This window comes from Delphinus delphis, chromosome 18, assembly GCF_949987515.2.
Source record: "Delphinus delphis chromosome 18, mDelDel1.2, whole genome shotgun sequence".
Taxonomy (NCBI): domain Eukaryota; kingdom Metazoa; phylum Chordata; class Mammalia; order Artiodactyla; family Delphinidae; genus Delphinus; species Delphinus delphis.
In genome coordinates, this window is record NC_082700.1 from 2,503,650 (window position 1) to 2,528,342 (window position 24,693).

Below are 24,693 nucleotides of genomic sequence, written 5' to 3' on the forward strand. Positions count from 1 at the left end.
GGGTCTGTAAGTAGATCTTAAAGCATGATGCGGAACGCGTTGTTCCAGAGCAGTTTCTTGCCAGCGTGAATACCAATACTTTACAGTTATCTGACCTCGGAGTGGTAAAGAACGGGTGTCCTTTCCAATGCTAATTTTAACACATATCTGAAGGAAGCTAGCTGAACCTGATAGCCTCTGAAAGTCTGTAACAGAAAAAATTGAATATACAGTGTCAAATAAAAATGGAAGCCACCATGAGTCACCATTCGAATATAAGCTAATAATTTATTAAAATAACAACGTCCACTTTTTAGAAAAAAAAAAAACTGGAGCTGAGTGTTCTGCCTCATCATTTTCAATCATGCCTGTCTAGAGTAAGATCCTTGTTCAGTGCAACACATCTGACACTGGTTAATGGCAGGTTAACCAAAAGAGTTAAGGGGGGCAATGATAAAACGTGGCTTTGTTGCCCAAACTCAGGCCCAGATGCCTGCCGCTCAACCCGCCCTGTTCACACTTTGACTTTAGCCCCGGAAGGACCCATTCCATACTTCTGACCTCCAAAACTATAAAATAATAAAACTATGTTGGGTTAAGCTAGGTTTGTGATAGCTTTACACCAGCAATAGGAAGCTCTAGATAGGAACAGAAATATGTAGCCAGTGGAAACCATACGTGTGCGTGCGCGCATGTGCATGTGTGTACACACACACTTAGAAAACTGCTGTTTTTATCGATCTGGAGCAATACTGTAAATTAATGCACTTGCTTTAAATTCAGATTCTCTGGCCACCCTTCCCAATCCAATCGCAGACTCTTAGCCTATCTTGTACAGAAAGTGTGGTTTTGCCACCATTATTTAGATGACAAGTGCTTTGAAATAAATATAACAGAGTGCTGTGTTGGGAGTGAGTGGGTGTCTGGGGAAGACTTCTTTGAGAAGGTGTCATGTGAGCAGGTCTGAAGCTGAGGAGGGAGCTGGCAGAGGGTTTCAGGTGGAAGGGATGCCCAGGAGTGAGTCCTGACCTGAGGGTTCACCTGGGCTGATAAAGAGTGAATGGGGCGCTGTGAGCAAAAGACCAACAGCTGCAGATGAAGAGGTGAGCAAAGGCTCTCACGTAGGGTCTGGGAGGTGATGGAGGAGGTTGGATGTTCTCAGTGGGGAAAAATCACGGGAAGGTGTGAAACTGTAGAGTGACAGGCGCTGACTTACATTTCACATGTCTGCTTGTGGGTGGAGAGGGGTTTCCAGAGGGGAAGGAAGGGAAGCAGGTTTGCAGTGGTGCAGATGACAGTTCGCAGTGGCTGGCACCAGCGCGGTAGCCGTGGCAATGGAGAGAAGTAGACAGATTTGGGATGCAGGTTGAAGGCAGAGCTGATGTGGGGCTGTGTGGGTGGTGATGGACTTTCTAATCCAAAAAAAGACTGGAGGGGTCAAAGGTGAGTGAGTGAAGCATGCCCTCATGAAATTGTTAACCCCTTAGGTTTTGAATAACGCAGATTGTCAGTCCTGAGTGTTTGAAAATACTGAGCGATGAATAGCACCATTTTATACAATCAGCTAGAACACGGGGAAATGTTTGGTTGGAAAGAAATTTATAGAATTATTTTGACCATAACATTTTAAATAAGGACAGCTCCAAATCACTCCTAAAAATAAATGCATAAAAAACCTCAGAGGAGAATATTTTATATGATTCATCATTTTGCTACATTTACAATCAGAAAAGTCATCATAATTTCTAATCTTAATTTAAACAGTTAAAACCATGTTCTTTTTTTCTTTGTGGAAAGGGGAAAATTGAGCAACTTTTAAAAATCTCTTCATAGAGTTGAAATTGTTACTAAAACTCTTAACCTCATTTACATAAAACAGGGAATGTTTGTAAACATTTGTACACGTGCACATTTTGATCTTTCTTGAACTAGGTCAGTACTTGGGAGCTTAATTATAGGCCAGAGTTGGTGTGGTAGGTATCTTGAAAAGAGCCTTTTTAATTCTGAATAATTTAGTAGCTGAAGGAAGATGTAATTTAATCATTTGGCACAAAATTGAGTAATTGGATTTTTTCTTCAGAAGGCTCTTGGGTACCAGCTTGATTTTCCTCCCACTGAATCTTTTAAGAATGTGATAACTGGATTGTTGTAGGTTGGTGCTTCAATTGCAAGCTTAATCTTGCAGAATTTTGAAAGCTGTATGTGTATTGATTTTATTGATCAAAATCTGAAAATATAATCACTGGATTTCAAATGAATTTGTCATATCTAAATACATTGCATGACAGATTATCGCTGTGGTTGAAATACAGTGACATGTTTCAAAGTAATCGCCAATGCTCATTTTAAACATCACTAATTTGGGAAATTTGTTATTGGGGTAAAAAGTATTTTGTGGGACTAATGGTCAATCAATATTGACACATCTTTCTGGCCATGTGTCTCTCCCTCTCTCCCTCTACCCTCCTCCCCCCTCCCCCCTCCCTTCACCCCCCCTCCCTTGCCCCCCACCCGGTGGCAGATGGTACGTGAACAATACACCACGACCACAGAAGGCACCCACATAGAGCGGCCAGAGAACCAGTCTGTCTACAAAATCGGCATCTATGGCTGGAGAAAGCGTTGCCTCTACTTATTTGTTCTTCTTTTGCTCATCATCCTCCTTGTGAATCTTGCTCTTACAATTTGGATTCTTAAAGTGATGTGGTTTTCCCCAGTAAGTATTTTTTTTCCTGATAAACATGTTCTTGTTTAGTTTGTGCGGTCACTTCAACCACATTGTATCAACAGAAGCTTCCTTTCATGCAGTTAATGTTGGTTTCCTGTCTGGATCAGAATTTTCAGTAGCAAAAAATAATATAACATTCACTTTTTTTTACCTTTTTTAAATAATTTCACTGCGAACTGTAGCATGTTGGTTTTCATTGCAGTGCTGTATCCTGGTTGTGTTGGTGACTGCCCGAATCTGTACGTATGTTAAAACTCATAGAGCTATAAGCCTGAAGAGTCCATTTTATTGCATCTTAATTTTTAAAAAATTTTAAATAGTAATGGTAAGATTTTTTTTTTCTGACATGTTGGTGGGCTCTTGCATGTTTGTTATAAAGTGATTACTTAAATCTTATATGCATTTCCTAAATAGTCCTTTGTATTTACACAAGACGTAATAAAATACTGAATATTGAATAAAAACCACTAAAGTTTTAAATAAAGTGTTTAAGAGGAATACAGTAAAGTGCGGATAGGAAATCTATGAAAAGGCATACATGATTTAAGTTGATACTAAAAGAAGTGAAGAAGAAAGCAATAACAAATCTCTTTTGAACAGACAGGAATGGGTCACCTGCATGTTACAGAAGATGGACTTCGCCTGGAGGGGGAATCGGAGTTTTTATTCCCACTGTATGCCAAAGAAATACACTCCAGAGTGGTAAGCAGATGAGGACACGTTTAAAGAATTTGTGTTTCATGAGAAATAAATAATGGTGAAACACAGAAAGTTTGCTTTTCTGATGAAAGGTGTGCACGCGTCGACACTGCATGTTTCCCTGGCCACGTGCCTTGGGTGGGCCCTAGCGAGTGACCCCCATGGTCACACCCAAAACCTTGCCTGGAAACCCCCAGCCCCGCCCCAGCGGATTTCTGCTTACATCTCATTGACCAGAATTGTATCACTTGGGTCTCCCTCCCTGCAGGACAGGCTGAGAAAGCATTTAGCCTTTGCAGCCCCTGCGGCGGAAGCCAGAAAAAGAATAGTGTTGGAGAGCATCCGTTGGATCAGACGACCAGAGTGGTTCCTGGGACAACTTATTGTCTAGGCCCGGGAGTGGGCCTCACAGCTCTGACCTGGGCCATGTCCTCCCTTTCAGGGAAAATGATAAAAAAAAAAAAAAAAGAGCCTGGAAGTTGGTGCCTGAAGACGGTTCCGTCATGGAACTGTCCCTCGCTGGCTGTTACTTTGGGAAAGCCGTCATTTAATCTCTTTGAGCTCAATTTCCTCATCTGTATGTGAGGAGTAATGCTACCTCCTTCAAAGTGTGGAGATAAAAGGAGAGGCTGGATGGTAAAAATCGCTGGTGAATTTTTAGCTCTTATTATCATGCTGGTTATTTCAAAACACAGCAAAAACAAGTAGTAAGGTCACGCCATTGGATGAAAGGTGAGACAATGGCAAATCCATCTGCTTCCACACAGCAAGCTGGAGAATTTCTGACGTGCTAGCGTTCCAAAGCACTCCTGAAACTTCTTTCCTTCTGAAAAATCGTATTATACCCCCCAACTTGGGAAGATATTTGGTTCCCTGTGAGTGACATAAACCCACCTGAATCCAGTAGCCAAGTTACTGCGTTTCTTTTGAAGAAAACTGTTACAGAAGAGCCAGCAATCTTCTGTGAGACCAAGCCTCCGCTCAGACTATGACCCCACTTACGTGCTCACAAAGCCACTGTATCTTCCAACAAAAAGCTCTAAAAACGTAGGCATCCAACAGATTTTAAAAGCTCTTTTGAAATTGTGAGAAGCCTTTGGCGTTTTGAAGATAATATGGTATTTATTTATAGAAGAGCTAACCGCTCTCTGATTTACCTTTTAAACATATATCATGTCCTGGACATAAATTATGAGAAATGAAATTTTAATCCCTTGGAAAAGACAAAACACTGATTAAAACTTCATTGTTTCAGCTCTTCGCCTTGAGAACGGACTTGGTCCATTGTAACCAGTGCACACAGGCTCTGTAAACCCAGGAGGTTATTATTATATTTTGTGGGGGAAAAAAAATAATGCATTCACCCCCTTCACACAATATAATCCAAGTTTAAACAATAGTGTTAGCCACAAATTGATAGGTTCACAGGATCTATGACATGGGGGAAATTCTTTTGTATAAATCCTCAATTTATATACAAATTCAAAGGTCTAGTCATTTTAAATAGTCTGTATTTGGCTAACGTTGTAAATCTGTTCTTAGGACTCATCTCTGCTTCTGCAGTCCACACAGAATGTGACTCTAAGTGCACGCAACCCGGAAGGAGGAGTTACAGGCAGGTTAAAAGTGGGTGAGTCCAGCTTCATAACAGTGCTTTGCGTGTGTGTGGTCCATGAACAGTTGTGCTGAATGCATCCATTTGTTTCTTTTTTCTTCTAGAGAATTCAGAGTTATTTATGAGCAATCAAAGTATGAGTTTTCTACATATCATGCTGTGTGGGCCACGGAGACTAGTTCGGGTGGTGGGAGGACAGTCTGAAGTACTTTAAGTGAAGTGATTTTGGTTCCAAGAAATAAGAGGACCATTTAAGGTAGTACAAGAAACAATGATTGTTGGCAGGATACAAAATAACCTCACAGAGACTGAGGAAAGGAAACAAAGGAGCTGCCCTCAAGAAAAGAAAGACCAGGGCCGGAGAATCAAAGTATTCATCCCCTCTCTCCCTCTCTCCCCCTCCCTTTCTCCTTCTCTCTACCATGTTCCCCTCCTTTCCATGAATCTCTGTCCATGATTTTCACTTGGTAGCGTGGTTGCACCGGTTCTAACTCTACAGGACTCTCTGGTTCTTCATCCGATTGGCTATAGTTCTCAACACCAGCCAACTTGGTCTTCAATGTCATGAATTCTCAATTCACAGCAAAGTACTCTAATTGGCCCAATTACTCTGTTCAACCAACTGCCCTTAGCTGAGCCATGTACACCCATCTGATCAGCTAAGACCAAAGAATATGGTCACGTGGGAGAGAGGTCCTTTGGAATTGTGCGCAGAGAGCAAAAGGATTAGAAAGAAAGAATATCGATGGAAGAAATAACAAAAGAGCAAACAGCTGGTGAAAGGAATATACCTTCTCTACGCCATCAACACTTTATAGATTTGCTAAATCTAAGAAATTGGATGGCTCTCCAGATTATGGGGAAATAGATGACAAGTGTACTACCAACACAGGCAGGTAGCTTTCCGTGTCCCCCTTTTTCAATGGCTGTTGTTACAGAACAATAATGTTACATTGGAAGGTACAGCCATATCTTAACTTTATGATTCCTTTTATTACAGTAATACATGAGTTCCACAGTCTGTGTTCTGATTTAATCTTTATAACTTTTTCTAAATGATAAATTGTATTTCTCTTTTGCTTAGAAGCTTGTTTGATCACCAAGTCCAGTGAAATTCTCAATAAATCTAGAGATGAACCTGAGCTTACACAGCATACATGTTCATGATACTTGTCTAAACCAAATCATATTTCTTTATAAATTATGTTGTATTATGAATTGTGTCTACCATTTCTTAAATTTCTTAAAAATTTTTAACTGACTGTAGCTTTTAAATGTTTGAGGGAGGGCTTCCCTGGTGGCGCAGTGGTTGAGAGTCTGCCTGCCGATGCAGGGGACACAGGTTCGCGCCCCGGCCCGGGAAGATCCCACATGCCGCGGAGCGGCTGGGCTCGTGAGCCATGGCCGCTGAGCCTGCGCGTCCGGAGCCTGTGCTCCGCAACAGGAGAGGCCACAGCAGTGAGAGGCCTGCGTACCACAAAAAAAAAAAAAAAAAAAAAAAATGTTTGAGGGATTTTTACCCATCTTTTGTCATTCATTCAACAAACATTTATTGAATGCCTATGTGCTACTTTCTATATGCTGTCAAGTAATTAATAACATTTAGAGTGTGTAATTATTTTTTAGGAGTTCCAAAAGTAAAAGATTCATTTTATATTCTTCTGAAAATGATTTAACACAAATACTCATTTTCACATTTAATTTTTTGCTAAGTGTGGATTTTCATATATAGAGGAGTTAAAGATAACATAAATCTGTCTCCACTTTCGTGGATGAAATAATGGAAGCACTGAAAAGCTAATTTTCTCAAAAACACACAGCTAGTTAGTAGAGAAGCCAAACCAGGAGTCACCTTAGGACTTGCTTCTCCAACAGGGGTGTTTCCACCACCCTCCCTCTCTACACAGATTTCATTAAATCATGGCACACCGGGAACTGTCCTAGTTGCTGCAAATATGGTGTTGTTTTTGTCACCAAGGAATTCACGTTTAAAAAAAAGTTTCCCATCAGAATTACTTTAAACTGTTAACCTCAAATTTTGAGTTTTAACCTTAGTGTTTCATACCTGAGGTAGAGTTAAAATAAGTGATTTCTGTTAAACCTTTGGTTGGAAAGCCTCTGCTATACTGAGAATCCTGAACTCGGAAATATTCAGCTCACCAAATCCAAGACGATTTTCAGTAAATGACTTCCCACAATCACACTCATCCCAGCCTCACACTTCCTGGGAGAAGTTAAATTTAGCCAATCTGGATATTAAAATGTGATTTGTGTGAACTAGACAAAGTAATCCCATTTAATTAAATGAATAATTGTTTATTACTAAGACCACTGAAAAAATTGACAACCAATACAATCAAAGCCAAAAGTCTTAAATTCCAAAAGGAATCAAACATGGGAAAGCAAGCATCAGCAGCTAGCATTTCAAATCCTGGAACTAAAAGACAACAAATTGTGAACGACAGTGGAACCTTCTAGTTGTAAATGCAGCTCTGGTTACTACAGTTAATGTTCTCTTGACTTCGAATAATAGAAACCAATTCTGGTTAGCTTCAAAATAAGACTTTTTAGCTGAATGGGGTCAATTTTGGCAATTCCTATTTCCCTGAAATTTTCTGTTTCATCTAGGTTTTCAACTTTATTTGCATAGAAGTCTACATAGTACTCTCTTTTTGTTTTTTTAATTTCTTCCATTTCAATGGCATTATTTTAATGGCTACATAATAGTCCAAGAAATATATATAATTATAAATATAATTATAAAATTATATTATAAATATATTTATTGTAAATACAATATACAATAATATTATTGCATATTATATACACACACACACACACACACACACACACACAATAATTTGATTATGTAATACTCAAAAATTGGAGTTAGTTTATTCCATTCAGTCAATGACACAGTTCTTAATTCAGGCCACTCATATATTTAGGAGGTATTCAATAAATACTTGTTGAATGAATGAATGGAGGAAAGAATAAAAGACTGTGTAGGAAGGGATGGGCTGGAAAGCCAGCTTAAGTGTGGGAGAGAGTTCTAGGAGATGGGGTGGGGGAAGATGGCCTGTCCAGGGTGCTCCAGAGTGGACAAGGGTTCAAGTATAAGCCTGAGCCACAGCTTTGAGGGATTTGGGGTCATAAGTGGGAAACAAACTCAAAATTTCTCAGGTAAAACAGAAGAGAGAAATTTAACAAAGAAAGGAGTAAAAAACAAGGGGTTAGCATCACTGTTCACAACAGTCAAAACATAGAAACAACCTGTGTCTATAGACAGATGAATGAATAAAGAAGATGTGGTGTACACACACACACACACACACACACACACACATAATATATATATACATTGTGTATATATGCAGTGGGATACTACTCAGTCATGAAAAAGAAAGAAATAATGCCATTTGCAGCAACATGGATGGAGCTAGAGATTATCATACTAAGTGAAGTAAGACAGAGAAAGACAAATATATGATATCACTTATATGTGGAATCTAAAATATGACACAAATGAACTTATCTATGAAACAGAAACAGACTCACAGACATAGAGAACAGACTGTGGTTGCCGAGGGGGTGGGGGAGGGGTGGATTGGGAATTTGGGATTAGCAGATGCAAACTAGTATATATAGGATGAATAAACAAGTCCTACTATATGACGCAGGGAACTATACTCAATATCCTGTGATAAACCATAATGGAAAAGAATATGAAAAAGAATATATTTATAACTGAATCACCTTGCTGTACAGCAGAAATTAATACAACATCGTAAATCAACTACACTTCAATAAAATAAAGTTTTAAAAAACAGTGGGTTCCTCCAAGGCAATTGCTGTGAACAGCACTGGAGCCCTTTCCTGGTTATTATAGGTCCATGAACTCATGTGCTTGGATGTAACAGACTAGCCTAAAGAACAGAGTCAAGCTATACAGATAAGAGTCACTGACTCCAGGCTTATAAAGGTGAACCTAGTAACACAAGATGATACCAAAGCATTAGTAGAATGAACTTAACCACAGTTTTATACTTCCAGTCCAGCATCTTCTGTGATACGATATTTGCAGCAGCAGAATAAATCTTTCCTTTTCTCAAAGGACTCTGTGACATTTGTTTTTGTTGTTGTTGTTGTTTGTTTGTTTGTTTGTTTGCGGTACACGGGCCTCTCACCGCTGCGTCCCCTCCCGTCGCGGAGCACAGGCTCCGGACGCGCAGGCCCAGCGGCCATGGCCCACGGGCCCAGCTGCTCCGCGGCATGTGGGATCTTCCCGGACCGGGGCACGAACCCGTGTCCCCCGCATCAGCAGGTGGACTCTCAACCACTGCGCCACCAGAGAAGCCCTGAGTTTTATTTCTTAAAGAACTCTGCTGCACATGAGGGTGACTTACTCAGCTCTAATGCATGTCCAGCAAGGTTATAAAGACTAGTAGAATATTAATGAAAGTTAAAAGATTTAATTATAAACTCACTTACTTTAAGAGACGATTATTCCTGTGGTGGGCTTGTTATCACTTGCAGCACAGTTTCTTTTGAAGTGGAAAACATATTTAAACTGAACATTCTATGTCTATATTTTTTATAAAGTGAAGATGGAATTTTATCCGCCTCTGTGCGTTTGTTTGAGTACCCCCTCTACCTGGAATCTCGCATTCTCCCTTCATCAGGGAAGCATGAACTCTTCCAGGTCAGCCCAGACATCCCCTTCCCTGAGGTGTCATCCCTGACCCCCCAGGAGGGACAGGAATTCCTTGTCAGGGTTCTCACTGGACACTGTCCATGGTTGTATCACGGCACTTATCAGATTGCCCTGGGACTGGACTTACATGCTTTTTTCTTCAGTAGACTATGAAATCCTATAAGTTGTGGACTGCATCTCCTCTTTCATGTAGCCTCAATTCTTAGCACGAAACCTTGAACATAAAAGCATACAATAAATTTGTGCTGAATGGAAGAGACTCACTTTCCTGAATTTTCTTTGATTTGAGGATTTATGTAGCTTTGTTACTCAGGAAAATTATGCAACTAAACTCATTTGTTGACTATTTCATCAATGTATATGAAACAATGGCTACAGAAAAAATGTCATTTAGTTTAACCACTTTCACTTGACAAATTCTCCTCAAATTGTTATATGAACCTCCAATAAGCTAAACAGTGAACTCTTATTGGATAAATTACTCCAGTTTTTTCCTCTTGATTCTAAACTCAACTTCAAATTCATCACTTAATGCAAATCAGTGTTTGTATGATAAATATGTAAGATATATCAGTGACCCAGAAGAGGTAAATAGTGACACCGAATCACAGGATAACTGAGTTTGGGTGAAAGCTCAGGAGAGCAAAAATACAGGCAACTATCACAAAATAAAGCCAGGCTTCCTTAAGAGAAAGGAGATAAAACAGAGAGAAAAAAATGTGTTCCACTTTGTAACATGTGAACACATGCACATTTAAATGAAGAATCTTTGGAGGGTTCTGAGGTACAAATTAGTGAAAAAACATAAGAATATGTTGCTGACAGTATCCAAAACTGATTAATGTATTCGTTGAAAAGCTTCTATTTAATTTCTAGCAGGTACCAAGCAACTTGAATGAGTACTGTGAGAGACACAGGGACACATACACGAAATCTACAAGTATCCATTTCACAATAAACTTACTTTTCTAAATAAGAAAATAGAACTAACAAAAGAATGAAGGAACACTTGTAGTTCCTTAAGCAAATGCTGAACGCTATGTTCTAGAGAGATGAAGCCATTATGCTGCTAAGGTTAGAAGGACAGGAAACACAGAGAAATCAGAAAACATAAAATGATGGATACCCAACTGTACCAATGAGAGACACTGAACAAGATCTCACACGCTGAAGGTACAGTGTCCCCAGTGCCTGGCACACAGAAGCACACATTAAACATGTGCTGAGTACAGTCGTAATTTAAAAGCCAGTGGGTCGGAGATTGGGATTGGTGTATATACACTAATATGTATAAGGTAGATAACTGATAAGAACCTGCTGTATAGCAAAAATGAACAAACAAACAGAAAAAGTTCATGTGAAAGGAGTAAGCTTGGAGGAGAAAGTGATGCCCTGTCCCTGAAATAGAAAGAAGGGCTGGAGAAGACAGAAATGGCTGAGATGAAGGTGAAGGGCAGAAACTTGAGGGTGTGTTTCCATGGTGATGTCTGTTTGCTCCATGGAGTAGGAGGTGAGGATTAGGGCAGAGGCAAGAATCTGAGTGTGACTCATTCATTGTCTGCGTTAACTTTGGCCATTGAAGGAAGCCATTCATAAGATGGTCTTTCACAAATCTCACATTTCAGAACATAAAACCCTCAGTTGGTTAATACTCAAAAGAATACCAATTTCAGTAATCTGCGTAGAAGAATCATATTATTTTTGGCAAGTTTTAAAAACCTGAAAAAATTAATTTTTATATAATTCATTCATACATATATTTGATATAGATCTACATACATGTGACCTACATTAATTTTAATAATATAATAGATTTTGGCTTAGGACTTAAAATTTAATCACAGAATCAAAAAAATTACTGGTAACAAATCTTAAATGTTTAGTGATTTGGTACTGCTGGGTGCCATGGCATGTGTAACACTGCAGAGACTACACACCTTATAATAAAATGCTTTCATTCATTCTTTAGGTCCCAAAATGGTAGAGGTCCAGAGTCAGCAGTTTCAGATCAACTCCAAGGACAGCAAGCCACTGTTTACTGTTGATGAAAAGGCAGTTGTGGTTGGTACAGATAAACTTCGAGTAACTGGTATGTAGTAGCTCTTTATTTTTAATTAAGGAATAATTGACAAACAACATTAGTTTCAGGTGTACAACATAAGGGTTCAATATTTGTATATATTGTGAAACGATCCCCACAGTAAGTCTAATTAACGTCCATCACCACACATACTTAAAACTTCTTTCTTGTGACGAGAGCTTTTAAGATCTACTTTCTTAGCAACTTGCAAATACACGATACGTGGTACCGGTAGTCGCCATGCTGTATATCACATCCCCGTGACTTATTTGTCTTACAGCTGGAAGTTTGTACCTTTGACCACCTCCACCCATTTTGCCCACCTCCCAACACTCACTTCTTGCAACCAACAGTCTGTCCTCTGTGTCTGTGAGTTCAGTTTTTGTTTTGTTGTTGTTTGTTTTTTAGATTCTCCATATCAGTGAGATCATATAGTACTTATCTTTCTCTGACTTTTTTCACTGAGCATAATTCCCTCGAGGTCCATCCATGTTGCAAAGGGCAGGATTTCCTTCTTTTTCTGGCTGAATAATATTCCATTGTGTATATACCACATCTTCTGTGTCCATTCATCTGTAGTAACTCTTAAGAAAAACAGTATCGCATGGAGGGCACTTCTGCAAAAGCAAATTGCAGATTTGGCAAGTTTACTGTGGAATATTTCAGGCCGATAAGAGAAAGTACTGTAGTTTGAATTTGTTGACTTCTCTTCATGGCATTTCTTTTGAAATTTTTTGACATTCTCTTAGAAGAATGAAACCTTCCTCACAAATCTTTACCCACTTTTTTTTCCCCACCATATTGTTTCCTTTTATCTCTTTCCAATTGGTGTAACCCAAAGGCTTTACACAGAATTAGAAAACTACCACAGCCATCATATAATTCCAACTGTGTTGGGAAAATTGCACCAAAAAACAAAACTTGATTTATTCTTTATGTCGTACGATTCCATAGTTGCTACAATGATGGTTAAGTTTCGTTAAATATATAAAATACGAGAAGAATATTTTTATAAACGTTAACTTTTCCAAGTAAATTCCATTCAAGCTTTTCTCCACTACGTACTATAAAAGTTTGATCTCTGTGTTAAATGGATTGATTTCAAGTAGCCTTTGGAGTTTCTTGGATCAGCAAAAGCAGCAGCAGTTGACAGCCAAGGAAAGAGGAGTGAGGAGCGACAGAGAACCAGGTCATCTGGGGGCAGAGAAAGAGAACTCAATGCTTGGCTATACACGCTTCCCTCTGGCCACTTGCCCTGAGCATGGGGCGTAAGGGGAGGGACTCAGTGGTCTTCCTTTAAGGCGGCCCCTCCAGATTCCTGAGCTGCAGGACATCCTGACCTGAACACACATCAAGAAGTGCTTTCTTGCCGTTGCCTTTGTCTCAAGAACTCAAACAGTCACGTGAAATCCCTCGTCCATTCTTAAACAGCTGCCACATATACTCTAGTCAACGGGGAAACTGAAAAATCATTTTTAAATCAAATTCATGGAGGAGATTAAACAATTTCACCACCCCAGTTTGAAATTGAGCTCGGCCTTCGGCAGTCTCATTTTTCCCCCTAAAAATAGAATTGTCACCAAGTGACCAAAATCAGCATGTCTCTTTTACTAACCCCAGTCGCAGAACATGGTATTGGAGCAGCGTCAAAATGTCATCTTCAAAAAAAATATTTTATCCCGTCGCCAGAACTGGCTGCTGGAAGATGGTGCACGGTTGGGTACTTCGGTTCCTTGGCAGTGATTCGCTGGGCGGGGTCCATTCCCCAACATTTAGGAAGGAAAACAGGGCCCTGTAAGAGTATCCAGTCTCATCACTAAGGGGAAAGACACAATCTAGCAATAAGGCAGTTCAATCCCTTCATCCTTCTCTGATTAGCTGAACGGGATTGCATGTGCCACAAGTGACGACGTAGACATTCTGGAGGCACCCACAAAGCCACCCACAAAAGAGGACCTGGAAAGTAAGGTTTCAGCCACTGAGGAAGTGAAGGTAAACTAAACACAGCCAGGGAGTCCATGTCCCTTACAGATGTGAAGACGGATCTCTAGCAGCTGCTCAGAGAGGACCACACCCTTCAAGCACACGCTCAACACATCTGGCTCCGGACCCAGTCATGCAGCTCTGTGGACAGTTGATGACCTGCTCCATCAGTTAACAGCCCTTCAGCTGAAAGGAACAAAAGGCCCAATTAAAACTGGCTTCAACTCTAAGGACATACATGATCCCACAGGAGGTCTCCAGGCTGATTCATTCGGTGTTTTCCCCCAGCTCTGCTTCTCTCCTGACTTCCCCCTTTCAGTGGTGGTGAATGGTCCCATCAATTCCAAGGGTCACTTCCTTGTGCAGTGACTTCTCCAAACTTCCATAAGAGGACCTTGATGGCCTCAGGGGGTCTGTGCCCCTTAAGTTGTCCTTCCAGCCTAAATTTTTCTCATATTAAATTGCTTGCGTTTCTCTTTTTTTTTTTTTTTTTTTTATGCGGTACGCAGGCCTCTCACTGTTGTGACCTCTCCCGTTGCGGAGCACAGGCTCCGGACGCGCAGGCTCAGCGGCCATGGCTCACGGGCCCAGCCGCTCCGCGGCATGTGGGATCTTCCCAGACCGGGGCATGAACCCGTGTCCCCTGCATCGGCAGGCGGACTCTCAGCCACTGCGCCACCAGGGAAGCCCTGGTTTGTAATTTTGAAATTTCATTTTGTACTGACGGGTGGAGCCCAAGACAGGGGTGTGGTCTAGGCCAGGCAGAAGGACCTAGGTAAATCATGATGAGCACTTATCTGTGAATGACCCTGCTGTGCATAGGTTAAAAGTGTGGGCTTTGAAGTCAAATCACAGTCCGGCCACTTAGCTGTGTAACTCTAGGCAAGTTAATTAACCTTTCTGTTCCTCCGTTTCCTCTTCAGTAAAAGGGGAAAATATACCTGCCTTGTAGGGTTCTGAGTACTAAGCAAGTTAGGATATATCACCTTCGAATCTCTGCACCCTAACCCAATACCCACACCGTGCCTTGCACATAATTAGGTTCTCAGACTAACCAGACAACTGGGAACATACTGATTCGTACAAATTAGAGAGTCAATTTTAAATATTCAAAATCTGGATTTTTCTATAAATTTCCTGATGTGCCTTAAGAAACAGATGACACAAGATACAATTTTTACACATAAAATCTAGAGAATGAATCAAATTACTATTACCGAAAATATATGGACTTAATGCAATTTTCAACTGAAATTTCTTTCAATTTGAGGGCTAATATTGCTTTCTGGTTTTAAAATAAGCCTGGGTATTTGTAACTGCTTTAAAAATCATATTTTGTTTATAGCCATCTAATGAAATCGTGGTATCCTTGGAAAAGCAGGAAAGCAGTTATACCTATTTTTTTCCTGCAACTCAAACATCTGTACGAATTCAGCAACGATCAGAGCCTACGTGTCCTGTAATATGCAGTGTAAATGCTCGATTTGTGGGCTGCTGTTTATTTTACTTTTGTAAAAGCTTCCTCTTTGGTTTGTGTTTAGGGCCTGAAGGGGCTCTCTTTGAACATTCAGTGGAGACGCCCCTCATAAAACCGGACCCAGTCCAGGACCTTAGGTAAGAATTTTGTTCAAATATAAACAAACTCTCTTACAGAAGATACCTGGTTATGTGCTAGAATAACACATTAGCAGATATTACCAGGTTGTTTCTTATTCCATTAGTTGTCTTTACTCTGATGAACCTCCGCCCATAACAAGTCATTTCTTACAAAAATCCAAAGGAGGTTAGACGTCCTACTGTATGTCCCGTCCTTTTGTCTCTGAGCTCGTTACTAGCCCTGCCCCTGCCCCAGTGCAGCCTGTACTGTTCCAATAGCTATTCCTGCCTCCAGAAAATCTGAGGGACTTGGCTAAATGCAGCTATTTTATTTATTTTTTCCGATTTTTTTAAATTGTGGTAAAATACACGTATAAAATGTATCATCTTAACCATTTTTAAGTGTACAGTTCAGAACATATTTATACTTTACACACTTTAAAAGGATTTTTTTTCTTTTCCATTATGGTTTATCACAGGATATTGAATACAGTTCCCTGTGCTATACAGTAGGACCTTATTGTCTATTCATTCTCTATGTAATAGTTTGCATCTGCTAATCCCAACCTCCTAATCCATCCCTCCCCCACCCTACCTGCCCCTTGGCAACCACAAGTCTGTTCTCTATGTCTGTGAGTCTGTTTCAGTTTCGTAGATAAGTTCATTTGTGTATATTTTAGATTCCAAATATAAGTGATATCATATGGTATTTGTCTTTCTCTTTCTGGCTTATTTCACTTAGTATGATAATCTCTGTGTCCATCCAAGTTGCAGCAAATGGCATTATTTCATTCTTTTTTATGGCTGAGTAACATTCCATTGTCTACAGGTACCACATCGTCTTTATCTGTTCCTCTGTCGATGGACATTTAGGTTGCTTCCATGTCTTGGCTATTGTGCATAATGCTGCTATGAACATGGGGGTGTAAACACAGCTAATTTAAATGTTTCATTGATTCCACATCAGCCAGATTAAAGTCCAGAATGCTACTGGGCACTTGGCTTGTGACCTAGACTCCTTGGGGCTCTCTAGGTTGGCACCCTGGGGCCTCCTGCCTCACCCGTCCTGAGACTGAGCCACTGCCGGGCCCGGACTCCACACTTCCACACACACTGTCCCACCTGACTGGGGTGCCCTCCTTCCCTTGGAGACCCCACGAATATCTGCTTGTCCTCACGCTTCAAGTCACATGCCACGCATGGGGCTACGGTTCATGTGGTCCACAGACCCTTCGTTCTTCCCTGGAGAGCATCAGCTGAGGCAAACACTGCACGTTTTAGTGAAAGAGGACGGTGTCTTATATGGGCTTGAAATTTGCAAAAAGCGTTCTTAAAAATCTCAGTTTACATTACATTTTTTAAATATGTGCACTGTTACTAGAGACAAGAATGTTATAAAACCGAGAGCTTGACGGATTCATATACGCAAAAAAGTTGATATATCTTTTTCTCAATTGTGGCAAAATGCACATAATATAAACGTTACCATCTTAACCACTTTCAAGTGTACCGTTCACAAGTCTAAGCTGCGCGTACTGTTGTGCAGCCGTCCCCCGCCTCCATCTCCAGCATTCTTTACATTTTGCAAAACTGAAACTCTGTGCCCATTAAACGCTAACTCCCCATTTCCCTGCAACCCCTGCAAACCACCATCCGAGTCTCTGTCTCTATGAGTTTGAGGACTCTGGGCACCTCATTTAAATGGAATCAAACAGTATTTGTCCTCTGTGACTGGATTATTTCACTTAGCACAATATCCTCAACCTTTGGTATATCTTTACATCCTAGCAGAGTATATAACATCACCCAGTTCCATATATAAGTTTATTCTTTATACAGAGTCTCTGTGTGTATTTCACTTTATTACTAGGCTACTGAATGTTCTTTGCTGCTGTAACTGTTTATTCCAATAGTATATTTGTATTTTATAACAAAAACAAATAATATTTTTAAAAACAAATGTCTTAAAGTCTACAATGTCACTTAAAATCACGTTTCGAATTTGAACTTGAAAAATACTCAGGAGACAATTAACATGTTAACATATTACGTATAATAGGGAATAATGTACAGTAGGAATCCCAGCTTTACAGACAAGCCTGGTGACCTTGGCCAAACTAACCTTTTGAAGCTATTTTTTCTCATATATAAAACGTTGATAGGGACTTTGCTGGCAGTCCAGTGGTTAAGACTTCGCCTTCCAATGCTGGGAGTGTGGGTTTGATCCCTGGTCAGGGAGCTAAGATCCCCACGGATGTCTCATAGCCAAAAAACCAAAACATAAAACAGAAGCAATATTGCAACAAATTCAATAAAAGACTTTAAAAATGATCCACATCAAAAAAAAACTTTAAAAAAAGTTGTTAGTAATGCACATCTCAGAGTGTTCTAGGAAAGATTTAATAAGCTATTAAGTTAAAAATATTTTTTCTAAACTGAAAGTGGAATACAAATAATCATTTTTATTATCAAGTAGATATTCACACAAAATGGAATTGGGGTTAGGAAATTCAGCATTTCTCTGAATTTTAATGTCTAATTAAATATTCATCAAAAGCAAATGAGAGTTCAATTCATCTTACCCACTTAGAGAACATTGGCAGCATAAAAATACATTGTGACAATTAAATTATAACAATTTCATTGATTTTGATAAAGGACCATAAGATTAATATTACAGAATTATTATAGTTAAGGGAAAAGAACATTTTATTTTCCTAGGAGAGGAAAATGATTCAATATCTTTAAAAAATAATCCCATTAAAACCATTTTGGAATTATAAAATAATGTAAATTGTAGAGATGCCAAGCCACTCTTTGAAATAAATGTCACTATTTTAAAATTACAGGTCTCAAAATTAAACAATTCATCATACGTTTTCCCATTAGGAAATAAATCTGCTGGCTTCTACAGCAGTCCCTTACTAAAAAAGAAATGGCAGAAGGGTATTATTCTCTGGCTTTCTAAAGGGTGATACTAAGCAAGGGTTACATAACCCAAATGTTACAACAAAAGTGATTGAGAATGTAACGAAATTGTAAGGAATTGCTTACAGTAAGGAATGAGGTTTGGATGGAAGACGTGAACTAATATGTACTGAATGCCCACGGTCAGGAAAGGTGCGGTCACGTAATTTGTCTCGTTTACTCATCAATTCGATCCCCATCTTATAAAAGAGAACGCTGAGGTCTAGATAGTAGTGCGTTCTAAGGCACAAAGGAAAACCATGTAACCAACTCATGACTTAACTTCAGCTCTGACCCCAAGCCCATCCATATACCCTCTGTTCCCTCTTCCTACCATGCAAGTGAACCCGTCACTGATTTATTCTTTGATTTACTACCAGGCTCCACTGATGGAGTACACGAGAGTCGTATTTTCTTCTGTAAGTTCTTGCCGTAAACTGTCTTTCCCTTTTTATTTCTGTCCAGTAGCATTACTGTTGCTGGCCTGAGTAAAGTAAAAAGATATTCCTGGAATAGCATAACTGACCCATGAAAACTTTGAATGTGGATTTTGTTGGGTTAAGATCATGAGGCATTTATAAAAAGATCTCTGAAATATACACGTTTAAATATCACAATTCAAATTTTGGTCTTTGCTCAAATTGTAGTCATGAAAGGGTAACAATTATTATTTTAGTTAAGACAAAAATATAATTAACTTGTATTTAAGCTAGATTTACATTTCTTATGGCAAAATCATCCTCAAAAAAAGGGTGAACTCTGACATACTGTTTTAAAGCTACTTCTCATTCACACATGATATAATTCCATCTTTTTTTTTAATTTAGTGAAAATGTATTAAGTGTATTTATATGCCAGAGGCTATGATAGATGTTGGTTCTACAGTGATAAAAGGCATGGTCCCTGACCTTAGTGAGTTTAAAGTCTATTGAGAAAAGAAACATGCAAACAAGTTAAAACAACATAATTCTTTGCTATGATGAAGGTACAAATTATAGTGAGAGCATAAGAAAAAGAGCATGAATTCTTCAGGGTGATCTGAGATGAAATCACAGATAAGGAGGCACGTGAACTGAAACTTAAGCAATCAGTAGATGTGGATACGGTAGGGTAAACGGCAAAGCCTCTGCAACCCAATAGGGATGTGACGTGATTAAATATGTTATTATTCGTAAATTTGTGGAAACAATGCCTAGCACACAGTCAGTAATATATATGTGTCCTCATTACTTAAGTAAAATGAGCAGACATGGAAATATCTGTTCCTGTTTCAAACACTTGTAAATATTGGTTTGCTTAATAAGAGTTTATAAATATTGCTCAACTAGAAACCAAGGAAAGCTAGTTCCCAGGTCCCAGTAATAAAGAGGAAATTCATGGTCAGAGCACAGGAGAAGCTAGGTCAAGGGTACGCAAGGAGAAATCAGGATCCCATAGAGATTAGGGGCTGGGACTTTAATATTTTATGGGGACTGAGATTCTAACGTATAGCCTAGTGTATATGAAATGCCCAAACTGAGATATCTCATAAATCTTGGCCTCTGTGAAACAGGTATTTCAATTTACCTACTAGCCCAAGGATGCTGCAAGAAAGTTGCTATCTTGGGCTGCGGGTTGAAAAAGTTACGCAGGAGAAATCATTGGTTGCAAGCATTAGGAGGACTAAATCCACACTACCTCATTGTGCAGGAGCTCTAAGCTGGAAAATTAACATTAAAAACTGCACCAAGGGCTTCCCTGGTGGTGCAGTGGTTGAGAGTGTGCGTGCCGATGCAGGGGACACAGGTTCGTGCCCCGGTCCGGGAAGATCCCACATGCCGCGGAGCAGCTGGGCCCGTGAGCCATGGCCGCTGAGCCTGCGCGTCCGGAGCCTATGCTCCGCAACGGGAGAGGCCACAGCAGTGAGAGGCCTGCGTACCGCAAAAAAAAAAAAAAAATTGCACCAAGTCTATAAACCAATAGTGATTAAAAAAAAAAGAGAGAGAGAGAGAGAGAGAGAAACTACATTGAATATATTAATGGCATAAAAACACTCATGGAAAAAAAAATCTTGCTGAAGATGAGCTTACTAAAAGAAGAAGAAAAAGGCAAATGAATAAGGAATTGAACTACCATGGGGAAGAATTAGCAGCCACTTCAGGTTACCCCTGAAACTCCAAGTAGTAGAGCAAAGTGAAGAGATTTTAAAACAGGTATGAATAAAAGGCTCGAAGAGAAAAAAAAAAAAAAAAACTTGAATACAAAGGTAAGGCAAAGACAAGATGAAAACAGGATATTTGGAAAATAACAAAAAGAAGTTCTAGGAATGAGAGATTGAGTAATTAAAATCAGTGGCAGCCAGAACTTGGTTTCTCATACCATTCTCCAACAAAAGGAATCAGGATCCTTTGGAGAAAGCCTTGGCTCATTCTAGGACTGGGAATATAGATGAATTTAGAGCATCTTATAGCCAATAAGTAAGAAGTGCTCAGAAACCCAAACAATGAGGGTATGTCAGAAGGAACACAGGCGTCAACTGAAGGTTGGCAGGTATCAAATCTCCATGATTTTTAGATTCATTTAAAAAAATAACAATGTTTATAATGTGGAAGAAATTACATCTTTTGCAGATACTTAAATGTATGATAAAACATTTAGATGTTAACTTAAAATATGTAATGGGTGCCTCGTTTTTCAAAATTCTTTTAGAACAGCCATGAAGCGCACTGCTTGGTTTTCTGTTCTACCAGGTTTTGGAATGTGTGGGTTTCGGGGATGAACGTACTCAGTTTCACCAACTTGGCCTGAACAAACTGTTTTACCAAACTTGGCCAACGTACACCTCAGAGTGCTTGCAATGATGTCTAATTCATGAGCAGTAAGAGTTGGTCTTTCCTCACGTTTTTACCAATATTCGGCACTGTCGGAGTTTATGATAGTTTTCATCTGATGTGTGTTATATTGTGTTATTTTACTTTCTGTTTCCCTGATGACTAGTGTGGTTAAGCATCTTTCATATTTTTATTTTGTTATTAAGGTTGCTTCTTCTGTGAATTGACTCTTCATCTCTTTGCTTCTTTAATTACTTTTCAAAATGGATTTGTAGGGATTAAAATATATACATATTCAGAATATTAGCCTTTTTCCTATTATATTTCTATTAATTTTTAATGTTTATATACTGAAATTTATTACTCATTTCTTTTCTTACTTCTGGATTTTAAGCCATAATTAAAAGACTTTCCCTACAGGAAGAGAAACTCGCCAGCCACGTTTCTTGTACGGCTTTCTCTCTTACATTTGGATCGCTGATCCACTTGGAGTTTATTCTTGTATGAGGTACAGACACAAGGATGTGGGTCTAATTTTCTCTCTTCCAGCTGGCCAACCAGGTGCCAGCAACTGCATTATTATGTAGCTGCCGCCACAATTTGAAATGCAGCCTTTATCATATGTAAGATTTCCCTGTGCATCTGGGTCTGTTTCCGCAGCTTCTACTCTATCCTGCTCAGCTGTCTATTCAGGTCCAAGTACCAACTTTGTTACTCAAATAAACTTTAAAAGGTATTTCAGTGTCTGGTAGGGCTAGCCACACACAGACACACATACGCACATACACGTACACATACACACATACATATATACACATACACACGTACACGTACACATACATACACATATATACAAACGTACACATATACACACATACACACACATACACACAGATGTACACATACACAGATACACACAAACACACACACAACACACACATACACACACTCTTGCAGCTTTTCCCTTTCACCCTTTCTGTCTGCTGTTGCTTATTTTCCCACATGAACGTGAGGTCTTTGATATCCGGCCACTGTTGAACGCGTTCACAGAGAGGTGCACTTCAGAGCATTCTAATCTCAGCCCTTTGGGTAAAATGTGTCTACACCTGTGCTGCACTGAAACGTTTCATCTTCAAGGATAGAAATGAGGCAAAGGGGACGAAGGTTGCTCTCCCAGGAGTATCGCAGTATAATGCCGTTAACAGCTAGTCACAGGGCCTGTTGAGGTCGTTTGCGGTTTGAGAACTGGTCTTTGAAGCAGACTCACCCTCACCACGGTCCCTGGAACAGGCCCGACCTGTGCAGTTGCTCACCCATCCACCTCCCTCCCCTGCCTTCCCTCCCCTCTCCTTTCTTTCTCTCTGGCAGGAGAAATGCAGGCAGTTAGCAGAGTCAGAAGGGGCCCGCGATCAGCAGACCAGGCTCATGAAGATACAGCGTGTTTCCCCAACACCTAAACCCAACAGAATTTGACCAATAAATTCCAGGAATGTCTGTTTCCTTGCACTCAAAGTAATATTTTAAAATGTGTAACAGATCAGGTCTTACATACTGAGATGTACATAAGGAAGCTTTGTTTTCCATAACAAATAGTGGTAGACAAGAAACTTGCTGATCAAAGGGAACAATCCACGTGATTTAGAAGTCGATCAATACTACTCAGCCATAAAAAAGAATGAAATGATGCCATTTGCAGCAACATGGATGCAACTAGAGATTATCATACCAAGTGAAGTAAGTCAGACAAAGAAAGACAAAAACCATATGATATCACTTGTATGTGGAATCTAAAATATGACACAAATGAACTTATCTACAAAACAGAAACAGCCTCACAGACATAGAGAAGAGACTGGCGGTTGCCAAGGGGGATGGGGGGGGTGGGGGAGGGGGATTGGGAGTTTGAGATTAGCAGGTGCAAACTATTATATATAGAATGGATAAAAACAAGGCCCTACTGTTTAGCACAGGGAACTATATTCAATATCCTATGATAAACCATAATGGAAAGGAATATTAAAAATAATATATGTATGTATAACTGAGTCACTTTGCTGTACAGCAGAAATTAACACAGCATTGTAAGTCAACTCGACTTCAATTTTAAAGAATTGTAAAAGTTGATCAGTCAGTCAGTTCAGCAGCAAATTCATGACCAGGCCCTTCTCTCCTCTTAAACGTCACCCTTTCTGTCTCCTGCCCCCCTCCACCTTGTGTTCTCCTTCTTGTGGAGCTTTACACATTTCAAGGAAGTCGCCCTTTCAGCTTTTGGTTGAGTCAGGTTGGAGCAGCTGAAAAACCTGTCCAGTGATCACGTTGTGCCTTCTGGTGGAAACTCAGTCTTTTCCAGGCGGAGGCAAATAAGAGAATTTTTCTGCTCCTGTGTTCCTGGTTCTGTATCTGTGTTTGACTACGTCCCAAGGAGATGCTGAGACGTTTTACAAAAACAATGCCAGCGGAGGCCAGTCTCCACCCTGTCAACTCCATTAATTCAGTATTTTTCCAAAAGAAATCTTTGCATCTGCCCTGTAATCTTCCTAAATGAAAAAAAAAAAGCAAACAACACCTAGAGTCCAGATTTACATCCTATTTTGTGAACGTGTTAGCAGATGTACGCGTTGCCCTTAAATTTCTCTTTTTCCCGAAGAAGTTTGTATTTTGGCTAAAAAATAGTTTTCCAGAGATATTCACCAATAGCATTTTCTTCTGCTGTGGTGTGCCAGAGTGCTAACCACGCCGTCAAAGCTACTGCACAGGGCTAGGACTGTCTAGTGTTTGCATCTGTCTTCAGAGGATGCTAATTTCATGGACTCCATTGATGGGAAGTTAAAATTCTTTACTGCACTTTATTTCTGGATTTATCAATGAGTAACGTGCCCTATGTTAGCATTCAAGAATGAGTGAAAATACCATATGCCTTACTGATTATATTTTCTATGCTAAGCCCTTGGTTGGGGGATTCCTGGGGTGGCTGTTTCTTATGCTATTTTTCCTGGTTTCTCTCCCTCATTTCAGACTAGAATCCCCGACACGGAGTCTCAGCATGGACGCCCCGAAAGGCGTTCATATTCAAGCTGCTGCAGGGAAAATCGAGGCCCTTTCCCAGATGGACATCGTTCTTCACAGCAGTGATGGGACAGTGAGTCCAATAGATGGGGGCGGGGTGGGCCTCCCGTTGCACAAGCCTCACGTCCCCTGAGCACGAATGACACGCTTGTCCGTTAAGGCATCGGCATAGTAAATTTATGGTAGTTTGTAAAGAAACGTCATGAAAGGCATAGCACAGAAAATGTGAAAGGAAGGAGAAGACAATTTAGCACTGAAAGAAGGGCCAAGAAAGGTTAAAATCATTCTGTGTTGGATCCAGACTGCTCGCTTTTGTTTGGTATTTGTGCTGTCGAGTCTCTTGTTGTTGTCAGCTTTGAAAAAGTACTAGACTCTCAGAGCTTACAGAGAACATCAGTGCTGTCACTTCCTGGTGAGCCAACTGCCCTCAGTAGGGCTGTCACTAGGAGTTACCTG

At 39.9% G+C, this 24,693-nt stretch overlaps 1 protein-coding gene across 1 annotated transcript in view; it reads left to right on the forward strand.

The window, feature by feature from the left end:
• SGCG (sarcoglycan gamma) overlaps nt 1-24,693 on the forward strand; it is a 44,135-nt gene that overhangs the window by 16,770 nt on the left and 2,672 nt on the right. The window contains exons 2-7 of the mRNA XM_059996129.1: nt 2,501-2,695; nt 3,308-3,409; nt 4,949-5,036; nt 11,705-11,824; nt 15,340-15,412; nt 24,187-24,310. Of these exons, the coding sequence (XP_059852112.1) occupies nt 2,501-2,695; nt 3,308-3,409; nt 4,949-5,036; nt 11,705-11,824; nt 15,340-15,412; nt 24,187-24,310 (702 nt within the window). The remainder of the gene's footprint in view (nt 1-2,500; nt 2,696-3,307; nt 3,410-4,948; nt 5,037-11,704; nt 11,825-15,339; nt 15,413-24,186; nt 24,311-24,693) is intronic.